The sequence below is a fragment of the Chroicocephalus ridibundus genome, chromosome 1 (assembly GCF_963924245.1).
Source record: "Chroicocephalus ridibundus chromosome 1, bChrRid1.1, whole genome shotgun sequence".
Classification (NCBI taxonomy): domain Eukaryota; kingdom Metazoa; phylum Chordata; class Aves; order Charadriiformes; family Laridae; genus Chroicocephalus; species Chroicocephalus ridibundus.
In genome coordinates, this window is record NC_086284.1 from 160,497,112 (window position 1) to 160,521,180 (window position 24,069).

Sequence of the window (24,069 nt, forward strand, 5' to 3'; positions counted from 1 at the left end):
CAACACTTACTATCTCTTACAGCTTTCAGGAGGAAACATCAGAAGTAGAGGAATTTTGTAGAACACACAGGCTTGTAAAGCCAGGGCCTAGAGAGGGCTTTCTGCTGGGTGACTGCTGCCTTGTACAAAGAGTGTGACTGAGCACACCGTTTCTAGTCCGTGCAAGTGAGAATGTTACCTGTGGTGGTGAACTTCGTGTTTCTTCCCAAAGCTGGTAATGGGAGTCACTGCTTGCAGGGCTGTCTGATTTAACTTGATTGCAGCTGCCTATGAAAACAAGACGGAACGGCGCTTTTACACATGTACTTTACATTGCCATGTAAAGAACAATGGGAAAGCAAGCTGGAAGGAACAGACTGAAAAATGGAAACAAGCTCCCACCTCTGGATTGTCAGTGAGATAGATCTGTCTGGAGATGTTGTTGATGGCACATATCCACTGGAAGGGAAAAGTGAAATTGAACTCTTCAAGTTCATTTGTATACAAGAACAGCAGCATTAAGAAAATATTTTTACCTCCTCGTATTCTTTCTTGCTTTCTGCTTGAAGGGTTATACCCCTACAATATAAACAGAGCATATCAGTGCTAACAGTGGACACCATGAATGTTTGACTCCAGGTCTTATAACAACATCACAGAATCACAGAATCACAGAATGGTTCGGGTTGAAAGGGACCTTAAAGATCATCTAGTTCCAACCCCCCTGCCATGGGCAGGGACACCTCCCACTAGACCAGGCTGCTCAAAGCCTCATCCAGCCTGGCCTGGAACACATCACCAAGCTTTGTATCTATTAACCATCAAAGGAAGAAAAATCACAAATACGCTGCAGCTAAAGGACACCACATATGCTGTTCAGGCAGTTGTGGGGGAGGATGGGAAAGAACATGCTTTTAATTTGGAAACAAAGGATTTCTGGATTTCCCTTCTGGAAATCCAGAAAGGCCTACTATTACAGCAGGCATGAAACAGCATCTGAAAAGGTAGGTGCGACCGGCTGTCCTCAAATAAAACCTGTCTCATACGCTTTGCCTGTAGGAGTAGTGATCTGGAAGCAGTATCTTCTGTCTTCGCAGTCTACAGCCATAACAGAGCAGTTGTCCAGATCCTGAATCAATCCCCCAGCTACTGCTCCCCTTGGCTGACACATCAAGTTGCCACCTTGAGTGAAGAAATAGAGTCTTTCCCAAGTTGTAGTCACCAGACCTGTTTTACTAAAGAGAAGATGCAACGATAAAGACTCATTACTATCTAGAAATTGCTCCATATATATGAAGTCATTTGTAAATAAATGAAACTGCAAACATATCCTGATGCTAATCAGAACTTTATGTTCAACCCTGGAATCTTTTTTTATGATGAGTCTCTGTTAAAAGGTAAAAGCAGCACTTATTCCTAGCAGAGACTAATCCTTAATGAAAGCTGAAGAATTAAACTATTTCCAAACATTCCAAGTTAAAAACATTCTCTGCAGTATCTTGTAGTTAAGGAATAAAAGAATTATTGGTATTGAGTAACTGACGTGAAATACTATTAAGCTGGACTAAAAAAAAAAAAAAAAGTATTTTCAAGGTGAAGAGCAGCATGAGCAATTTCAGCACAAAGAATAATTTTAAAAAGCATCTTCTGCAAGTAGTTTCTCAGAGTCCATGTTCTCCCTAGAGTCCTGTTATATTGAAATCCAGCTCTTCGAATGCTACGAGAAATTAATAAATGTCCACTCAAAAAAAATAATTACTAGTCAAATAGAAATAAACTGTTATTTAATCAATCACATAAACAGGGTTACTTTATGCCACCAGTATACATAGCTCCCGTGGAAGCTGATGGAAGATTTTACTTGGAAAATCTGCAGAAGTACGTATGGTATACATTCAAAACTATGCACTTGCATTGTGCACGGAGCTTTTGTTTATGTGAAGGAGGTCATTTATGAAAACATGCATTTGCTACAAAATACAACTGTTTATTTTTGTAAAGACTATGTCTTCATTGGCCCCATCATTTTCTAATTTTTAGCCACGTGAATGCAGGAAGTCATCCTTGTAGGTGAATTCAACCAGAAATAAACTTCTGTTTTCAGGGAAACAGTTTCAAATGTCTCTGATTTAATTTAAGCTTCTAAAACACATTTCCAAAGATGACAGAGACAGTTAGGAGCTGAAGAGTACAGCTGCCACAGTGATTCAGGAGCCTCAAAAACCATTTTCTGACAAGTCTTTACAACCTAAAAAGAAATAAAATTACATCAACTAGTCAGCAACTAGTGGGTAGAAACAGTCTTCTTACTTTCTAAGATTAAGGTAGCCAGCCTTCTGGATGAGATTTCTATTGATAGCAGGTGAAGTTACATCAGAATCTGGGGTGTAAACAGATTCATTAACTGCAATTAAGTCCTGCTGGGATACCCTCATTTTTTCAGCTTCAGCATCCAGTTCTCCCTGTATGCTGGAAAACAAACACACAACACAACAAGAAACCCAAATCCATCATTAGTCAATTTAGGCCAGTATATAGGTAACACCTGTAACGCCAAAATTAACAAAAATACCAGTTGAGATTATATTGGAGGGTAGTGCAAAGATAAAGTTTATTTTTAGAATAGACTTTATAGGAAATATAATGCAAGATTCCACGTCCAAGGCTTTCTCTAAAGACTAGATAAATCAGTGCAGTTAGGACAGAATGGCAGGAAGAGGCATACAATAGGGAACTACTCCCAGAAAATGTCATCTGAGCCTAAAGAGAAAAGATGCAACAGTTTAAGGAAAATATAGCTATCTTTGGCAGGCTGGAAGCAAAAGCACAGCCAGGATTTCCCCTTGCTCTTTATTCTGAAAGCCCAGCTTGAAGATGTCACTCTCAGTATGCTTCATACAGTAGCCACGCGTTCTTTTTTGCAACTTGTACTCAATGTAGTTATCTTCTTTCCCCAGACAGTATAGAGAGATAATGATCAAAATTATGAGATCATTTTGCAAGACTGAAACGAGCACATGAGAAATGCTTAGGTGTTGAGAGTGAAGAGTTAAGTTTATTTTTTGATAGAGACAGCTTCTAAAAGCAATGCTCGTACCAATCTACAATGCTGAACATATATAGATGTTGCCCTAGTATAACAGCATAGTTCAGAGTAGGTTTTACTGTATCCAGGGTACCGGGAAAACTCACAGGGTGGGAACATAAGAATACTTGTCACTGCATACCTTAAAAAATCATTAATAGCTGCACCTATGCAATAAGCAACTTCCTCCCTGCTTCCTGCCCAAGCGGTTAAACCTTTTGGAGAACATGAGCACATAACACAGGCTGTACACAGCAGGACAAGAGACCCATGTAGTCCACCATACTGTCTCTGACAGCGGCAAAAGGCCTGTGGAAAAGTACAGGGGAAGTACAAATGATTCTCCTCCTGTTCTCCTCCCCACTCTTTTGTAGAAGTTGGTGATACCCTGTAACTGTTGAAGTAATCTAGAGACACGGTGCCACATTTAAGTCAGCACTAAGCAGTATCCAACTGGACAGATGAAGAGTCACTCTTGCATCGTGTTGTTAATCTGTTTTCATGTTAGCTTATTTCCAGCTTTTCTGCATCTTTAGAAAGCTGAGACTTCCTAGGCTCCCACATCACCTCCAAAATGAGACCAGCTGCGTGCATCTTACCACCTAGACAAGACATGTAACAGGCTCAATTATAAAGGTTAAGTAATATCATTAGTTCTGAATTAAATTAGACCATATTTTGCAAGCTGGTGCCTTTCAACATTATCATTAAATGTCACAATAAGAATTATTTAAATTCCATTTTGAATAAAATGGAACAATGCTGTCAGTTTTTACATAAGTGCTACTTCAATGAATCTTTTGATCAGTCATTTTTGTTACACCACAAATTGCTTCTGACAAAACTTCCCTGGCATCTTCATGGTGCCCAAGACTGGATTCCTCTTCCTAAGGCATGTTTATCTTATCTCCAAGGCAGAACGGAGAGAAAAGCTAACAATTCCGAATTTATATGCATTTGTGTCAATTAGACTAAGTGGTTACTGGGAGTATTTTAATGATCTGTCCTCTCTTATGTGTTTTCACACGGTTAGCACTATTCGTTGTATAAATGGTAATACGCACAACTGTCTCACTGAGGCCTTGTGATCCCAGCACTATAGAAAGAAAGGAGTGGGCAGCAGAGTTTTCGGTGGCTGCGTAATCTTAAGTCATGAAACCATGTCCTGTGTCAGTAATTGCTAACCTGCACAGTGTCATTCAGAATTTTGCAAGCTTCAATTTTGGTTTTTCCAAAGACATCGCGCTCCTGTACTAGTTAAATTTAAGTTGTACTTTCAAGCTTTGCTGTGTGACAGACTTAAAACACAAAAACCAGACTGAGCAAACCAACTGAGCAGTCTATTTTTGCTTCGATTTACTACTGTGTACTATCCAGAATTCAAATCCATCCGATTTTGGAACACAAGGGCTTATTCTATGATAAGGATCCAATGGCAGGATCCTCACTGTACCTGTAAGACACAAGCAAGGTGCTCTAGCCTTACTAAATAAAGGGCACTATTTCAAGGGAGTTTGAAATCTGTCCTCCAGTCTGTACAAGCGTTACGTAGACTGTGGAGGGATTTATTTCAGAAGTGACTGTGCAAAGATATATAAATAAGTATCGATGTACAGGAAGAATTATTTGGTGAAAGAATCTACTATACAGGGAGATTCCTTATAACACTGTTCTCAAATTGACAAGTATGCATTATTTAAAATGCCACCGGAGTCTGAATAAGTAATGATTTGGATACAGTTCAACATGAAAGGTACGAAGCAGTAAAGCGAAGGACTCAGTTTAGTGTTCCAGCTGATTCAAAATAAATGATTAATATTCTGTCTAATATGATTACATTTTAAATGTAAAGTTTACTTTTACAGAGACTTAATTATAAAGAAAATGTCAACCTTCACTCCAAGTGGGCGAGCGGGGAGGGGAGAGGAAAGAAAAAATAATCCCAAAATTAGGAGTACAAAAGTGAGGCAGTTTATTGAAATAAGGACTGAACTAAAGCAGGTTGAACTCAGTGGACCGATACAGCCTATACTGGATGCAATTAATATGTTCTCTAGGGTGAAGAGTTTTGTGTGCCTTGTGCAGCTACATTAAACACTCTGGCCCCTAAATCCTTACTTACGGGTTACCGTTACCATTACAGTATTATTACAGAAGACCCAGCAAGTATAAATACCCCTAATTCAGAATGCACTTTATCTCTATTATATTAATTCTGTTAGCCCGCTTCAAGCCCAAATTCCATGCTTTTGTGTCCGTGAAGAGACATAAAGATGAAAGAATGCATGTGAACACCTTACAGATATAGTTCCTGACTATGCTGTAAAAACAACTCTCTGCAGTGCACTGGCAACATTTCCCTTTACATGTACAAACATACCTCCTTTCCACCTGCTGCTTTAACAAAATATACCCAACGATGCAATGTCGGCATGGGAGGACTCTCATGAGAAAGAAACAGGCACTCCCTGTTCCATGCTGAAGGTTACAGTGCTATTGCTCAGAATTCAACAGAACGACAAAAGGAAACAAAAGTATTGTGTTACCTTTGAACCATGTCTGAAACAGATGACAGAAAGCTGTCCATTCTTTTGGAAAACATCTCTGCTCCTTTCTTAAAAAAGTTGATCTGAAAAATACCAAAAAAAACCCCGGGCACTGGAAGTTACCTTGGCTTTGGCAGACAAATTGTGGGGACTGTGTTAAAAGCGATCCCACTATGACTGATACTTTGGGATCAAATGCATGGTTAGTACAGCTATGTTGCCTTTCTTTGTATTTCTCACTTTTGCCATTTTCCACCCTTTCACACACCCTTTTACACACTCGTAAGCTATTGGCTGCTGCAGGTATGTTTCCAATGAACTTGCTAGATGACTGAACTAAGGGAACAGGTCGCCTTCTCCCACACTAGCACTGCGGAACTGGTCCCGCGGAACTGGGTCTAGTGGCTTTATAAGCCACTGCGTGCAAAGCTACTATATCAAAAGGAATGGGACACAACTCACCCTTTAGATTTAGTAGTCCAACCTGGACTACCGACTCCAACCTGGAAATTTTTAAACTGCTATGGCAAAGTCAGTCAGGAAAACGATGAAGTGCAGCTGTGCTAGCTGAAGCCTCCAGGGCAATCAGTTATATCAACTACAGATTTACCACAGATTTTGTTCTACTGAAGGAGCTAAAAAAAGCTACCAAGGCCAAAGTGCACATTTTGTGACAGAAGATGAATTCACTTAGCTGGTATGGCTCAGCAGGCACGCAACAGCAGCGAAGCACTCGGTGTAGACTTGACCTTGGATTACCTGCTGCAGGGCACACAGTCATCGTTGGGATCTACTGTCAACTATGTGAAACATGGATAGTGCCTGTGTGCAATTACGTAGCTTTTTTAAAAAAAAATAAAATCAGTGAACTACTCCGTAAAGAGATGTAAAAGCAAATTCTTGTCTGTTAAGCAATTTTTTAGCTATTTCATCCAATTTTATTTGTGATCCCACTCCTTTTCCCTAGCCTTGGGATGTGGGATTCCTCTTACCTGTAACTCAAGATTTCTGCAAACGTGTTATTGACCACAGACTCCCTTCACAGACAAACGAGAGAAAGCACGCTCTCTTAAAGAATGATGCACCTATCGTATTTCAGAAGCCTACTTCAGGAGGGAACAGCTCTACATTCCACTGACTGACATGCCTAGCTTAGACACTGAGGTCAATTTTCAGTTAAACAAACCCTGTATTAGCCACTGCTTCTTCCAAAAATTCCTTATGGCCTGCTCATTCGTTGGAAATGTGAAATATGAGACGCATGTTATGAGTAATTAATAAAGAAAATATATACTTGGGCTGAAGGGCAGCAGTTCATAGTATTAATGCATCAATATCAACAGGCCTCTGGCTATTCAGTCATTCCCATGACAACCTAAGACTCTCCTGTATACAGCACTGAGATACTGCAGTTTTGCCAGATAAAATACAGGAAAGAAAGTGCTGTTTCGCTTCCAGTAAAGGAAACCAATGCAGCTCTTTCACTTGGTATAGTTACAGCAGAGAAGCAATGTGGACTCCCATGGTGGGGAAAGTGACTGAATTCTCCTTTATTACCTATTTTATACGGGGGCACATGATCTGTAAAAGACACAGGACAATGGAGATGATGATCCACACTGCAATCTCAAACAGAGCACCGGATCCATTTTTTCTGTGTTCATAGCCCAATTCTCATTTTCCCAAAGCTTTCTTTCATCAAAGTCAAAGCACAACAGACCCTTAAAATGGGCGGTAATGAGAATTAAGTGCTCTGAAAACACTAGTTTGTTGATCCTCCTGACATCCTGGAGAGTCAGATTATCAGTATTACTACCGCATTTTTCAGACTTGAGAAATGTTCTATCAAATTGCTGGCAGAATAAAGATTAGAAAGAGGATTTGCCAGCCTTATGCTCAATCCACTCTACTGTTCTGTCCTTCCAGTTCTCCAGTGTATGCTCTGTTCCCTATCGTGTACACTCCTCATCAGTATGCTGAACATTATGTGCCAGGAAGGGAACTGCTACATAGAAGAGTTTGTGCAGGCAGAGTAAACAGTGGAAGTAAATGCTGCCACATTGATATCTTATCCATGAAAAATTAACCCCAAGCTGATTCTGTATATAAGTGTATTGGCTTATTTTTTTTCATTGATGTTTTTCCTGACTATCTAAACATTCAATTATCTGCCACAAACAAAACCAGTTGTTAGAATCAGGCAAAATGAATAAAAGTTTTTTCGCCCCTCTGTTATCATTTGTTAGTTCTCAAAAATAACCAGAGCCACGATGTTTTACTTTTCCCAGGGACATGTCTAAGTGATATAGACACTTCACTGTCCATACCTGTCCTCGTGTATATCCTAGCATAGGTTCCATCATTGCCACTCTCTTCCTGTACTGCAGAGCATTCAGGGCACAGTAATATTGCAGAGATGAAAGGTGCTGCTTTCTTCTTGCATTTGCCACTTCTTTTGCCACTTCTGCCTTAAGCTGAATAAGAATTGATAAAAAGGTTGACAAAGTGTTACTGTGCATATAGATACATTTACTGCTTATTTTCCAGTTATCTTGAAACAACTCTCATTACAGAGCTTCTCCACGTTAAAATGAAGGATAAGAAACTAAGAAAGCCAATTCAAAACCCAAAGCAAGTACTTCAACAAGCCCTTCTCTGGCAAGATACTTAAGCATTGGGGAGCCCCTGTGACTATAAACTACATAACTATCACAACTAAAATTCTGGTCCTGATTTCAGTGCAAGAAATTTATTTGCATCCAAGATCACAACACAAGCCTGCAGGTGCAGAATTCAGATATGAATAATTCACAATAGGCTATATCAAGTTCTGTTCTGTACTACATTTCCTTTAAAGGACCATCCTGTAGAACTGATGTACTCCTAGGATAGGGCCAATCACATGTTTTTTGGCACACAGGGATATATTTTGGAATACTGGGCAAAGAAGAAGAAATGTAAAACAATCCCACCAACACAGTTGCGTGTACTATAAGTGGAATGACAACCCATACAGAGAAATTCAGCTGGAAGGTAGACGCCAAAAAATGGAATGCTTTATAAACAGCAGACACGAGGCTTCACGACAGTTCACAATGAATTGTACCCAGTGATACAGCATCACCACATCAGCTGTACAACAGTAGGCCTATACAAATCTATTTACAGCCATTTGGACTGCTTCTGTCTGAGGAGCTCCCCTGGATCTGAAGGGCTCTAGTTCAGCACAATACTTGATCACTTGCCTAACTTGGAGAAAACAGGTATAACTTTGCTGAACTGATGTTTAAAACCTTTGTGTCTGCTTGGAAACGAAATCACAAGTACTCTTGAGCTACTGTGAATTTAACTGATGAACTCTTCAAAGTTCTATCTGCATCATTGTTCACTTACGAACAGCTGATGAAAACTTTTCCCTTTCACGTTTGTTACCTTTTCATTTTCTTTCCTTTTCGGTAACCTGCTATACTTTGCCATGGACACGTCATGTTCTGTAGACAAGGAATATTATTTTTTTTAGAAATGTGATGTGTGTGCGCGCAGATTAAAAAATGTCTTCTGTGATATAACAGGTGCACACCATTAGAAACAAACAAAACAGGGAAACATACCATTGCTAGCAAGGCCAAAAAGATCCTTCAGTGTGCTTACTTCTGAAAAAGAGAATTCAAATATTCAGAGTAAAAACAGCTGTCAACACTTCGTTCAACTGAGACCATTTACGGCACATTCAATGCCTAAGTCACTCCAATACTTTCAAAGCAGAGATGCATAAGTTGTGCCTGTCTTGAAAATGATGAACCAGATGAGAAATGAACAGGCAGACAGCACATTACGTCAAGTGAGTTTACTTGACTGAGCAAGTTATCACTGTGAAAAAGATTCCTTATCTGCCAGTGTCATTTACCCAAAGAGGCACCATTTCAGTACACTTATTATGACAAAAGGCCCACCACTACCATAAATGATCGGCAGTTCTGAATAACTTCCTGAAAATGCTTATCTGATACGGAGAAATCTAAGTCCCAGAGACATACGAACTAAGCTCCCTTCCTGTACCTGAATCTTCATCAACGTTCCTCTGTGAAAAGAAACACATCTGAGTGCTGGCTATGATGCTCACATAACAAACACTGGCCATGAGTTTCTGATGTGGGTAGAAGGAAGAGAAGGAAGAGAAAGTAAACAGGCGACTCAACTTTCACAAGTGTTTGGCACAAGCTACTCTCAGTGTCCATACCAACGTATGCTGCAACTGGCAAAACCCTTCTCAAAAAGCGACAGAGAAAGCACATTCACAAGAACAGACATTATGCAACTGTGAAAAAACAAAGGGAAATTGTACGATGTCATCATGGTCTCTGATTATTTGTAACAACCTACATATTAATCAGCTTCATGCCACCTTTTTCTCCTCAGACCACTACTTCGTGTCTCTAATGCAGAAAGACAGAAATTCTTCCCAGGTGTGACTAACTTGTACCCAGAGGTTTCTACAGTATTCAATACATACACATAACAAGATTAGAAGTAAAAACAAGAACACAGTTAATCTTCCTTGCTTAATCCTATGGTGAAATTTCAATATGGCCAGGCCTCTACTAAAAATGCTGCTGTACAGACTGTGTTAGAGAAAAATGGAATTTGTGATGGATAGAACAAAAAAAGATTCTGACAACCAGAGAAGCTGAAGAAACTTTTGGGTTTTGTCATGAAGCAGTTGAGGCTTTGGTTGCAAGCTTCACTTGTATTTTGGGGGGATTTTTTATGTTTTCTTTTATGAACCAGGAGGCAGAATCACTGTATCAGTGAAGGCACATTAAAGAGGTGGGAAAGTGTTTATAGAACCAAGATCTTACCATCCAAATACTGCTTTATATTTGACATTATATTATAAACAAGACAACCATTGATGCCTTCACAATTTCAAATGAGATGTTATGATATAAGGAACCTTAACTAGTCACTATTTTACTGTAGTTGTATTGTCTCCCATTAAAATGATGTCTTTAGAAAGTACATAAGCACAACTGAGCTTAGTGAGTTGAGAAGTGGGCTTTTAAAAAGAAAAAAAAAAAAAAAAAGCAAGCACTGCAGTAAAATCTCACGTTTCTTTTGCATGAGTAGGTTAGAGTGCCCTTGACCTTGAATATGAACTTCTTTCTTTTGAAATTACACCAAATATTTGCATTATTGCTCTGCTGTTTAAGTAATGAATTTCCAAGTTTGTGCAATCAGGTTACTTGCATCTACCCTTGGATGGCAAGGATTTAAAGCAGACTGAATCGTTAAAAGAGAGAGAATATACTATACTCTGAAGTTAAAAAAGCATGTGCTTTTCAAACAAACCCAAACTTCTGAAGTGGGATAAATACTGCTTGCAAGCCATTTTCCTTCTTTAGGCCATTATAACATCAATGATTTCAGTAAAATTACACTAATGTAAAAGCAGGGTGACCCAACAAAGAAGAAAGCTGTGTATTTTCAAACTTGTACCATATGGTGTATGAAACGTTATGTGGTGAACTTGCACTATTTAAATCTGAGTACAAGCATGCACCTGTCAATGAAATTCTGTAGTAGAAAAAATAACACAAAAAACTTTTCTGTGAATCAGCAAAGAAGAAACTATTACATGACATTATGTCTCTGTTTATTATGAAATAAGCAAAAGGAACACATGAGGAAAATTAAAACATAAAAATACAATTTACCTGTGAGATCCTTTTCCCGAAATTGTATTATTGGTAGAACCATTGTATCTGCAAGCTGTTTCGCCAGTTCAGAATGAAGAATATTGAGCTGAAACAGAGAGGAGAGGAATGCCCTAAGACACAATGTAAATAAATTAAAAATAAAAATAACAGCACTTTACAGTTGTACAAGAAGCAGACCTGCCATCTGTGCCCAGCAGACAAAAAAAGCATATAATGTACTTCAGTGTACTTCACTGCTTACAACACATTTCTCAAGATACTTGAGACACATGGGGATTTCCCCCTAAATGCTTAATTCCTGCCCGCTGTTTTCCAAGGATCCAAGAACTTTACAGTTCCCACACACCGTATTAGGGCAGTTCATTTGACCATTAATGCTAATGCTTAACACAACAGGATTTAATCTGTAATTAGCCTTTATTAACCAGTTTTTGTTAGTCTCTACACCACAGGGTTACAGTCCCACCGCCATGACTAGAATCTCTTTCCTTTCATAAGGGTTACCCGGGACACAATCACAACAGGGGGCAAACACAATGAAAGGTCCCATTCAAATATTTTACCTTCAGAGCAGTTTCCCATTCCTGTTTTTGTAAGCGTTTCTCTAAAATCCGGCACATCAAGACATATTTCAATGCACTTGTGTGATGCTGTTTAGGATGAAGGCAAGGCTCTCATGTCAGCAGTGGCATGCTAGGAATATTAGATGGGTTCAGGTAGGACAACTATCAATCACACTGCTGGAGTGCCTGATACTACAGACTAGGAGGGCACCACACGCTGACGTGATATACTGCCTACTTGCCCACTGTGCCCTGGAGGCCTCTAGCCAGAGTTACGCAGGTGAGGATGAAGTCAAGATTTCCCACTAGACAATACAAAACTAAACCAGGACAACTCATTGCCTGTAGAACACAGAGCTGAGAAACAGGTACAGGGGGTAGCTAACACATGGAAAAGGAGGCTGAGGAATGGAGTAAGTTCTTGTGAGTGGAAAATGTGACAGAGAGAACTGAACAGAACTCTTAGCTTTCTGCTCCCAAATGGGATGGTTTTGTTGTACCCAGGAAGGAGAAAGTTCTTGTTTTGATTTATTCGTAATTCACATAGACAAGTACAAGACTTGTGAGAATAAATGCTCCTTTCAAGTATCCCCTTAGAGCAGCTGTGCAGCAGGAGATGCGGAAGGGAAAAGTTAACCTTTGGGATTCCTCTCACTATATTGTTAGAATTATCCACGGGCTCTAAAAATTTTAACTTATTTTTTGCCCCACAACCCTCCTATCTCCTCTCCTCTCCAAAAAAGTAGACCTCACTATAGCCATTTGCCTTCTTAATGGAAGTTGAAAGTAGACTAACAGGAAGAACTACACTTTTCTGATGGCACAGCCCTGCTGACAAGAGAAAGAGTGATGCGACAAATGATATTTAAGCAATAAGGACCTAGATACTAAGATTATATAGAAACATTATATGGGCAGGTCTAACAAAAGCCTACAGAGAGTAGAAGCGTTCAGCACACGCAGCTGTAGTACCTAACCTGCCTTCAGCAGGCATTTCTGCAGCCACCTCCCAACGCCTCTGGATTCTGTGTGACCCCACAGCACCTAAACTGCAACCTTACTAATTCACAGCTGCCCTGCATCCATCCCTGGCAGGTTTTGGCTCAAATTGCAGCGCTTAGAGCTTAAAAATGTAAATGTCATTTTTTAACTTAATTCCATTTAAGATGGCCCCAGCCTAGATGAAATGTCCTGTTTCAGTCTCTTTTCTAATTCCCCTATTTAGGAAGTTCAGCTTTGCTCTGAGGACAGCATGTGGGACAAAGTTACAGAAACAGCTCTGACAATTACAAAAGGGTGATATTATACTTCCCCCCAGTTAAATGACTAAAAATCCCAGGCACAATCAGTGGAAAGGCTGAGAATCAAAAGGACAGTGACCAAAAGAAAAACCACCAGTATTCTATATTGTAAAAATAGACTATTGTAAATTCAAATTACCTCATCCACAACTTTTGAAAAGTAATGAAGGGTGGATATCACTTCTTCATCTCCTTTACCTAAGGCAAAATGCTGAAAATAGAAACACACATTTGGTCCGTAAATCAATAAAGGTAAGTATAAAATACAACATGTGTTTTACTACAAATGTAACGAATACTCCTAGAAAATGCAATAAACGATAAAACTAAATGGAAAAACAATAAATCACTAACACATACTCTTTTACCTTGCTCCCCCTGTTTTAAATGAATGGATTTTGAGCAACATATAATTAATGCTCATTTTAAAGTCACAGTCATACAATAGGAACAAACTGGTTTGCATCTTCATAAATTTATTACCTCACATTTTGCCCCCCCCCCCTTTTTTTTCTTTTTAAGATTCTCAGAAGTGACCTAACTCCGTTGAACACTATGGGGAATTTTACAACAGCCTTCACATGATACCAAATGAAGCCAATGCCCTAAGCACTTCTGGAAACCACACTATTTAGACAGACTTCTTCCCAAATGCTGAGGCTGAAAAAAAAATAAAAATCAAAGGCATATGTTGAACATACCTGCTTTTCATAGGCAAGGAGCTGCTTCGAAAGCTGTTGTGTGGCAAGACACATTTCATTCTACAAACAAAAGTGACATGTTAATAGAAATAATGAAAGGTCTTTAACTCTACTGTTTCTAGTACTTTGTTACCAGCTTCTTGACTGAATCTGCAACTACTTAACCGAAACATTCAGTTGTATGTAAATAACCAGTCCCAAAATACCTGCATAGAGAGGCAGAAAGAAAGCACATTTCAGACCTAACCAACACACATTTTGCTTAACTACTTCGAATAGAGGTAGGATTTGGGGTTTAGCTTTGAGTTTGGCGACCCTCCCCAAATAACAAAACTGGAACAACCTCAAACACGTAAGCTGTCATACCAGCATAAGAATGTTTCATACTGGTTAATCATCTTTCCTCATATTCTACAGCAATAAAGAGAACCAGCAGATGTGTCTTTATATAACGCATTCACACTCAGGGAACGTGGTGAGATAATTACAGCGCTTTAAGTTGATACAGGAGCACATAATCCTGTATTCTCATGGCTAAACTGGCCAATGAAAGTACACACATCCTTAAGACATGCTTACTCAAAGCAAGACTTGTAAGGACGTTGTATAATTTTGCTTGACAGCTGAAAAAAAAAAACACAACAGACAACCGTTTGGATATGTCAGTCTTTACTCAGTGTATTCCTAACAACAGTATATCAACTCCTCTGTTCCTGATGTGTTAACAACGACTTAAAACTGGAATAAAAGAAAAAGTGGAAGGGGGGAACTAGGATCTGCATTAACCCCTGTCAAATCCTTCTCTTCCTCAGTAATGCATAAAACCAAATCACTTCTCATTTAATTTCATTTTAAACCTTAACATAATCTACGCCTCTCTCCAAATACATAACACCATAGGGAGTTTGTAAAACTCAGAGGAATCTCTGAACTGCTTTAATAGCACCCTTTATGCCGGGGCTGGTACAGAAAACCATTAGAACTGGGCCAGAGTTTGTGTGCTCTCTTGTTCTCCCTTGTCGTCCTGAGCACACCGAGCACGGCACAGCTAACTATCTGGGCCAGAGATTCTGAAACACTCTTTACTTTGGCCTGATGCCACCTCCGACACACTGCATTACAGCCCGGTGCTTCTGCACCACTTTGGCATGCCAGGAAAGAGGGCTAATATGGACAGCAAGGCCCTAACACTTAGCCAGTCTTAAGTACGCCCGAGTGCTCAGAAAGAACAAAGAGACATAGCCACAGCCAAGGTGACAGCAGCTGAATGTGAACACATGGCAGAAAAAGATGGGTGGACAGCTTAAAACACTGGTGGGTGGAGATGGGAGAGCAGAGGTCTTCCAAGGTGCAAACGAGGGCTCAGCATTAAGTTAATCTGGGTCCAAACTCACATCATGTGCACCCTATGACTACTCTCACCTCACAGTGATGGATTACTCTTGTTTCTTGTCTCAGACAAATTAGTAATGAGAATTACGCTTTCATACAATAATAATGCCAAGGACTCACCTAAGACTTGCAGGTCGGTTATTGAGACTGCATAGTTTTTAACATGAAAAAGCCTTACACAAACACTTGGCATTTAAGTATTTCCCAAGCCAGTGGATGAAAAGGATGTTGTGCTTTATAATAAATTAATAAACCTTGTTAAGGGCTCAGGCAAGGATAGGAATGAGCCTCAACCATCTTCCCCCAGGCTGTAAGAACAACTGAGAGACTTTGCCACCTTCAAATTGGGAGCTAGCAATCAATGACAGGAAGGATGAGACTCCTGCGCAGACTGATGACACTAGAAGGGTTGGTTGGTTGGTTTGTATGCACGTGGGCCGAGTCAGAAGATGAATTTTAAGACTGCAAAAAGAAGAAGGCATTCTCAGACCCAGGATCTTTTTCATAAACATAACCTCAAAGATAGAGCTGAGTAAGAACTGCAAGAAGACTAAGTCCTCACACAGCAACTGTGATGCCATCTGTCACTGGTACAGTTGGGTCAGGGTAAGAGAAATCTTTTGAAATAAACTGACTGTTAGAAACATGCCTCTTTTTTTTTTTTTCCTTTTTGTTTCAGTTCACTTATTCCTGCAAAGTCTGCAGCTGTGTGGTCTGTTCTGAATTTGGAAAATAAATGCTTCTAGCTTAAACTTGCTAACACCAAAAGAAGCTTCAGAATAATGGGCTGACACCAAAGGCACCCTATTCCTTTGTGTTAGCCATCCTCAAAGCTTCCACCAGTTTGTTTTTTAAAGACTACCAGATCCCCAATTTCCTCACCTAATATCCAATGAGTAACAAAGAGCATCATTACTCATCTATGCAGGACAGTTTGAGGACGGGCAATGCAAAGAGGTGTGTGGAAGAAGCATCTTCCAGTGATCATCACCGCTCAAGAGCCGCCCCTAGTATGTGACAGGATAATGGGGGAACACATAAACTCTGAGGGTCTCAAAGGGGGTGTAAGTTAACATCATATCACGTATATGAACAGGTGACAACAGGCACATATAGACCCCAAGCAGACATTCATGGCACGCTACTCCAGGTACAGAACAGATTGATGAAAATGCCTGACATAAAATTTACTTTGTGATTTTGGGCTGATTTTGGGACAACAGTTCCACACATCACTGATATCCCATTGATGCCAGCAAGTCACATTTTTCATTTATAGGCTCGGTTCTTCATGTCAAAAAACCACAAACTTGTTACTCGCTCCCTGAACATGTGGACGTGTTAATCCTGAGTCCTTCATCCTCCCTCCCAACCTCTGACAGACTTTGTTCCCATTAGAGGTACAAAATCATTCATTATATCACTGAGAAAAAAAGGCCAATGACCAAACACACCCCCCCCAAACAGCTGTAAACAAATCAAATTAAGCCAGCAAACTGAAACACAGTCACATTACATAAGGAACAGGAAGCAGCCAAAGTGCTCTGCTGACCTAGTGGTAATACTGCATTGCTAAACACGCTAATCTGGGAAAGTTTGGTTTAATCCTCCTCCCATTTCTTCCTAATCAGCCTTCTTCCCCCCGTTCTCCTGGTACTAATCACTCTCAAGACTTAAAAGTTATTTGCATTACTTCAATTGACATATCCACTAAATCCAGGCAAATTATTTTAACAGGTTTTAATCTGTTTCCAAGACATTTTCCCATGGAATACAGCAACATGCACTTCTTTCACCCTGAAGTGACTAAAATTCAGTATACTACAGCAAAAGAAAAGCTACTACAGGGTCACTGCCTGCCCACATCTCTTCCACATTACTCAGACACTTCAGAATTCATCAAGCATTTCTGGAGTGGGAGAGCTATTGATGAGATGATGAATCAGGCAGAAACACAATAAAATCCCGAACAGAAATCAAAGTATTCTAAATGAAGGCAAAATTACCCAGTACTGGGCCTTGCATTTCATTCATTTTCATTAGATTATTTTACTTAGCAGGTAAAACATCATTGCAGCATTAATGTAAAAAAGTATACTCGAGGGAAAGAAGAAAGGCCTGTAGGCAAACAGGTACCAAGCAATCAGTTATGACTACAGATGTGCTCACTTTTGTTCTGTTTTAGTTTTTTTTTAATCTTGGTTGGCATGCTAGGGCATGCTAGCCCTAGGAAAAGATTTTTATAAAGTTCACGAACACCAGTTCACATAGATAATGTAATGGAAGTGGTGTCTTGCATCAAGCATTAATCTACCAGAAATGACAAAACAACAGATTAAACCCCATTGTTTAATTCTCAAGTTATTTCAGTACCTCATTTTGCCTTCAAATAAGTCAGCAAGAAAATATCCAACTGTTATTTCTGATCCAGTGCCAAAGCAAAGGCATGTGATTTTTCTGGGTTGCTTCCACCTTCTTTATTATCACCTTTATTGACCAAGCTGTTCATATCATCAGAAGAGAGTATGATTTTTCTGTAACCCACTTGTAATAAAATCTCCATGCCGTTAACTATTTACCACTAGTGATGCAGTCCATCCCCTTTTTTTTAGGATCTCTTTTTGTATTTTTCCAAAATAAACTGTGAAGGCTAATAAACTGAAGTCATAAGATACCTCTATAGACAGTCATCTAACAGGCTCCAATTCGAGGGCATGTAAAGGATTAAGTTGAGCTATAAATTAACTTCTAAACACAGATTGCTATTCCAGGATGTCCAATTCCAATCCCAATATAATGAAGCCTTCTGCAAAGCTACTTTCCTACTTCAGCTAAAGCTGGCATTTTTAAAAATCTGCAAGCAACCAGCACTCAGAACTACCAAAGGCTTCTTCATGTAAACAGGCAAGATACTGGTAAAGGTATTGATTCACGCACCCTGTACGTGCAGAATGACACGTAATAAAATTTGGCTTACATCTGGGAAAGCTTAATGCCTCATAAAGGAGAAAAAAAACCAAACAGGTAAGCGGTTGAAGGAGGAGGTCTATGAGCAGTTGCAGCCTTCTCATCTTTACATAACGAGGGAACACATTTACCTTCAAAACCAGACGCAGCACAGAAAGAACTGGGTCTTGATACGACAGTTTTATGCTGCTCTGTCTACATCTGCATGTCATCTTCGTACAAAATAGAGTTCTCCAGCAATCTAGTAAATGTTACAGGCTTAGGTTTGCATATTAAATAGCTCGGAAACCTGAAGCCAAGGGTGAGAGAAGCTAAGCCTCACCAGGGTGCTCAGGCTGCCCAGCACTTTACAAGATGAGGCTAACATATGGCTTGCCCTGCTGCTGATTCACAGCACGGCATTCAGTCCTCACAAACACAAATGGTTCAGCAAAGGATCATCTAATAGCTTCAAGAAATGGAAGACACTAGTCAAAACTCTGCTGTAAAACAGCAAAAGCAGGCACAGTAGGATGGCTAGTTCAATAGGGAAAGAATCTCTTCAGTTTCTTGCAAAACAATTACTATCAGCAGGGCATCCATACATTTCTGCCTCCTTGTAGTACTCAAATCTCCAGATGCTGCTTAGTGCAATGTTAACTTGCTTCTGGGCATGGTGACAGCTCCAACTTCACAGGCAGTATTAAAAACAACACCCATGACTTTGTAAATATATTAGTTCTCATGTGATAATGCTCTGTTTACCTCTGTTAGCAACATATGGTGAATTTGCCTCAGGAAGTGCATAGATATATGATGCAAACTTACAATGAATATGGAACAATAATATATAGGGTATTTCACAGAAGTCACTGTTGACAACTGTAATTTATTGCAATTGCTTGTCCTATCTATTGATAGGACATCCAATGTCCAATGTCCGCTATCCAATCCTATCCTATCCTATTGAAGCTACCATATGTGGAACTGAAAGTTTACAAAACACTAACTTAAACTTCATTATTTCAAAAGGTTTTGGGGAAAAAAGCCTTATCATTTGAAAAGGCAATGCAATTGTTCCCTCAAACATGAAAAGAAAGCAATTAAAAGAAAAACCGTTATCAGTGCTTACTTGTTAGTTTAGTAAGAAATAGCTTAAGAATTCTGAACACTTGGGGTTATCTATGCAACATAATAAATATGAAAATCTATGCATACCCTAGAGAGCTTCATACCTATCTACTGAGTTATGGCCTAGTGAAGTCAATACACAGGGAGATGAAACAAGCAGCACTGTTGAAAAATGTAGACGCAAGCTGTCATGAATCTGGGGAGAGAATTAACACTGGTATAAAGCACTACCTAAATAGGCCCGGACAGATATGAGCTGTCCCAATACCTATGAATGTGGTACATATAACCCAAGACTATTCCATAATTGTCAAGAGTTTCCTTGAAAGTCTGGACATAAAAAGGCAGTGAGCCCCAGGGTCGCTGCTGCTTAGCCCATGTGGCTCTGGAATCACAGGACAACTGCTCAGAGACACTGATGCTAAACAGAATTACACTTCACAATTCCCATGCTGTTCTCTCTCTGGATATACTGATAAAGGCAACATGGGTTTCTTTTTATTCCTCTTCTGCCATCACTGCTCTTAGTATCTAGACAGATTTGTCAGGAATAATGTGATGAAACCTCTTTCCAATGAAACCTCTTTCCAATGCACCTTACTTTCCCCTAACCTGCTTGACTGTTTGTCCCTTCTAATAGCGAGTAGAGACACAACAGTCTCCTGAGTTTCTAAATAGCTTTTTGTTTCAAGTGAAGATCCCAGCTAAGGCATTTCTATAGTATGACGAAGAACTGGAGATGATAGTAAAGCTCTGAAAATAATTTACTATGGCAGTGAGAAGTCAGGAATATAAACTGGGCACACTTTGCTCATACACCATTGCAAGAGCCTCAGCACGCAACTGAAGTAAATGAAGTTTTCTAACTTCTAATGCTTGCTGCATTACATATTGCTCAGGTAATAAAATGTCCAGAATGATGAACACAAAATTCACAGAAATCAGACAGCAGTAATGCCAGATGCATCACCAGAGCTTGCTTGCAAAGAGGAAGAACTATGAGAACAAATTCTGTAAGGAAGATTTCCTCTATAAGACCACTAACGTGATAACTACTACAGGGTATCACAGCACAGATGGGAGAACTACAGTAGGAAGTACAATATGTACTCACAGGGATGTGGTTTATTCAATGAAGAAATATAAAAATGCTTCACTATATTACCCACATGGGCTTGCCAGATCAACCAAACCTCACTCCTCAAGCACAGCTCACACATTTGGTTCCTGTGACTTCTCCTTAATCACGGCATCACACACTGCAACTGCCTTGTAGCATCACCACCTCTTTTTCACTGAAGAAATCCATGTGCGAAATAGTCACCACCCCATCACATCTGGTGTGGGTGCCCAAAGAGGTGAGAGCACTGTCCTGATGCTGCACAGCAACCAGGGGCTTGTCGCGCATTAAGGCCTTGCACCCAAAGGCAATCCGCTAGCGGTACATCACCCAGCTGCAGCCTAGTGTCACAGGCCCTTCCGCACCAAGTGGCTCCAGGTGCCTAAGACACGTGTCCACTACAACACCCTGCAACGCCTCCACCCTGCGACAGGATGCTGCAGACCCATCCTTCCACTCTTGGGACAAAAGCAGTTTCAGGTCATTTCAAAGGTCTGTCTGCATTCTTTACTGGGTCCATTCATTGGGATGGGCTTCCTCCCAACAACCACCCTACTGTCATTAGGAAAGTTAAAGGCATGCAAAAAGAAGTTCTGCTTGAATACGCGGAAGTCTGAAAAGTTAGGTACCCAGCACCTAGCCAAAATCTATATCTTAATAGAAAAAAAACAAACGAGTGTCAAAAGGATTCCTACTTTTCTAAGTTTAAAAAAAAAACAAACCCTGGGCAAATATTTCTACTTTTTTCACATTCTTTTCAAATGCACTGATGCAAGTGTTTAAAGCAGCTTGAGCTGTCAATTTACAAACTTACTGCTGCTCTGCACACAAAGCAGTGTTTTGGGACAAATATATGCATATATCCACATGGATAATTAACAGCTTGCAGTTGGTACTAATTGCTACTCCCCTGAGACTTTGCACTGCATCCATTCAGAACCACCAACTATTGTTATTTGATCACAAGCTACAGTGGTTTGAATTATGTGAAAATCTGAGTTTTCATCACAAGAAACAACAAACTTGTAGTAAACTTCTCCAGAAAATTTTGAAAATATGGTTGACACATATCTGGGAAATTTTAAAGTTCAGAACGTAGTTAGGAAGAAACCAAGATTTACATTTTTAAAACTGTCCTAACTCTTTTGAGGGGGCATAAAACCTGATTTTTCAATACTGTGGACTGGTACAACTCACTGCTGTTTTGTCTGACTGCCACGGCTGTGATTCCAGAGATTTTTATGGCTGTGCAAACAGAACTTGTGTCATTGCTTCAAAGTAGGTCAGTAACTGTAATTCCTATTTTACAGGTGAGGAAATCAGAGCAGGGGATGACAATGACTTTGCAAAGACAAAATTTAAGTCGGGAAAATAAAATTCAGAACCTGGCTTCTCACTACTCTCCATTTTACACTCTACTAAATCCCGTTCCCTCTCAAAATGAAAAGGGTTGGTAGCACTTCCTAGTATGCTGCCAGTGAGGTCCAGACAATGCGTCTAATGACACATCAGCACAAGTTGATCTTTCTCTCAAGTTAGGCAGCAAAGAAATATTACACACAGATTTTTCTTAACTGTTCATTCATGTTTAGCAGGCAATTCAGCATTACACTTCTCTTTCTGTGGCAACTGCAATCATAAAGTTTTGCAATAAGGGGTATGCCCCTCAGAAATTGAGGGTGAGTTCAGTCAGAACGCATGTCTCTGAAATATTCAGGAGCGGTTCCTTGAAAGGATATATTGACATTTGCAAAGCTTAGTAAAACTAGTCACAGAAATCAATGTTAGCCTATAAAACACTAACGATGTCTTGGGAACTAACCACCATATAGGGCTGAATTAATTATTTCCATTAATTTTTATTTAAAAAACAAAATTTTGCCCCAATTTTAGTGTGTTCTTTCAGGCATCATGCAAAAACATGAAGAATTTTTAAAGCGCACATAGAATAAAAACCACAAAAAGTTTCAGTTTTCTTTTCCACTTACATAATGACTATGATCTACTTATGCTTTCTTGTTACTGCAATGTCATTTTTTTGCCACTACTAGACCCCGAAAACACAAACCCAACTAAATCAACTAAAGCAGGAAGCGTGAAGGAAGAAAGTGGCCAAGAGGTGCTGGGAAAATGAAGTAGATTCAGGAGTACTGCAAAGTACAGATGGGTAAATGCGCTGAGACAGTGAGAAGAAAGAGGAAATGTCATAACTGTGGGGCAACAGAAACGGAGAAGGCTAAAAACTGAGATGGAAAGGAAGAGGCAAACAAAAGCAGACAAAGCATTTTTTCATGAATCACAGGCCAGAGTAACTGCTTCCTAAAATGGCATCAGCCAGGCAAAGTGACACGTAGTCCACAAGCTGAACATTTAATAATCAAGCCATATTTATCCTCTGCCTTCTTTCACCTATTTCAATCCTACCTGCTCTTTGGTCTCAGATTTCTACCATCCGACGTGCCCACGCTCTTGCTACTCTTAAAAGCTCAGTGACTCCACCAAACGCCCATCACTGACTTTCAGTGCTGGTTTCGTGTCACCTCTCCAGCCTGTGGCTATGTGCTATATTGTTTTCCAAGTACGTGAGCTGTGCTGTAAGGCTCTGATCGCTCTGGATTTGCACAGGATCCAAGACAAGTCTCCAAAGCTGGATCTTCCAGGTGTAGGTAGCTACATCCTAGGCAGATGGCTCTTTCCTCCAAGTCATACTATCAGTCACCCAAAAAGAGCAATCCCATCAAAGAGACATACACTTGCAGTAGTTTTATAGTTGAACTGATTCCTGATAACATAAGAATCAGGCACTCAGTCTTACAGTAAATTCAGAATACCCTCATTCTCCTCATCGCTCTGTGTCCTCTGATTTACTGGTCTGAGAACAGAAAAGCTGTTGTTTCTTAAGAACTTAGGTATCTAACCTACACAAATACTTGCCGATGTTCCATGAGATACTGTGTATGTCTTTAAAGACCTAGATACGGTATTTTGAAATATCTAGTTTTATGCACATGGGAATCCTAGCTTCACTGAAAATCCCTCAGATTTATAATAATATTTTCCAAAGCACTGGATATGATTTACCTTACAAATTTTTCTTCCAAAGGGATTTAGTCATCTAGATCATGTAAGTGCTTCAGAAAGTGTTATTTTTTTTCTGCTCCTGCTCCCATATTTTTCACACTAACCACTTTAGGTACTCAACTTCAGTATGACTCAAAGTGTACATTCTCTCTAATCAATGGACACAGATAGTTCCTTCCAAATGGTGAGTCACAGCATCTAAGTTAGATGCCTAAAGTCAGCATGAATACCTATCTGTGTATTGTGTCTATGTTTAGGCAAGCAATTTTGTCAAGGCTGGCCTTCCAATGTACCACAAAGTAAGGACATACCACAATTTTTCTTTTATTTATTGTTTGGAGACAGACAAAGCAGATAAGTTTTTTTTCATACATATGACTTCTCAACATCAAAGATGGGAAGGGACTGAGATATCAGATGGAAAACATCCACAACTCCTCTTAAACCACAAGAGGTGCAGGTATTTGGCAACTTTCATGTACATAACAGCATCATAATAGCAATTTA

General features: G+C 39.7%; 1 protein-coding gene across 1 annotated transcript in view; it reads right to left on the reverse strand.

Moving 5' to 3' along the window:
- The window catches only part of APPL2 (adaptor protein, phosphotyrosine interacting with PH domain and leucine zipper 2), a 37,119-nt gene that overhangs the window by 7,455 nt on the left and 5,595 nt on the right, over positions 1 to 24,069 (reverse strand). The window contains exons 3-14 of the mRNA XM_063321040.1: positions 13,893 to 13,952; positions 13,331 to 13,402; positions 11,325 to 11,412; positions 9,222 to 9,263; positions 9,043 to 9,101; positions 7,938 to 8,084; positions 5,611 to 5,693; positions 2,290 to 2,448; positions 1,026 to 1,214; positions 516 to 558; positions 382 to 438; positions 179 to 267 (exon numbers count right to left, since the gene is read on the reverse strand). Of these exons, the coding sequence (XP_063177110.1) occupies positions 179 to 267; positions 382 to 438; positions 516 to 558; positions 1,026 to 1,214; positions 2,290 to 2,448; positions 5,611 to 5,693; positions 7,938 to 8,084; positions 9,043 to 9,101; positions 9,222 to 9,263; positions 11,325 to 11,412; positions 13,331 to 13,402; positions 13,893 to 13,952 (1,088 nt within the window). The remainder of the gene's footprint in view (positions 1 to 178; positions 268 to 381; positions 439 to 515; positions 559 to 1,025; positions 1,215 to 2,289; positions 2,449 to 5,610; positions 5,694 to 7,937; positions 8,085 to 9,042; positions 9,102 to 9,221; positions 9,264 to 11,324; positions 11,413 to 13,330; positions 13,403 to 13,892; positions 13,953 to 24,069) is intronic.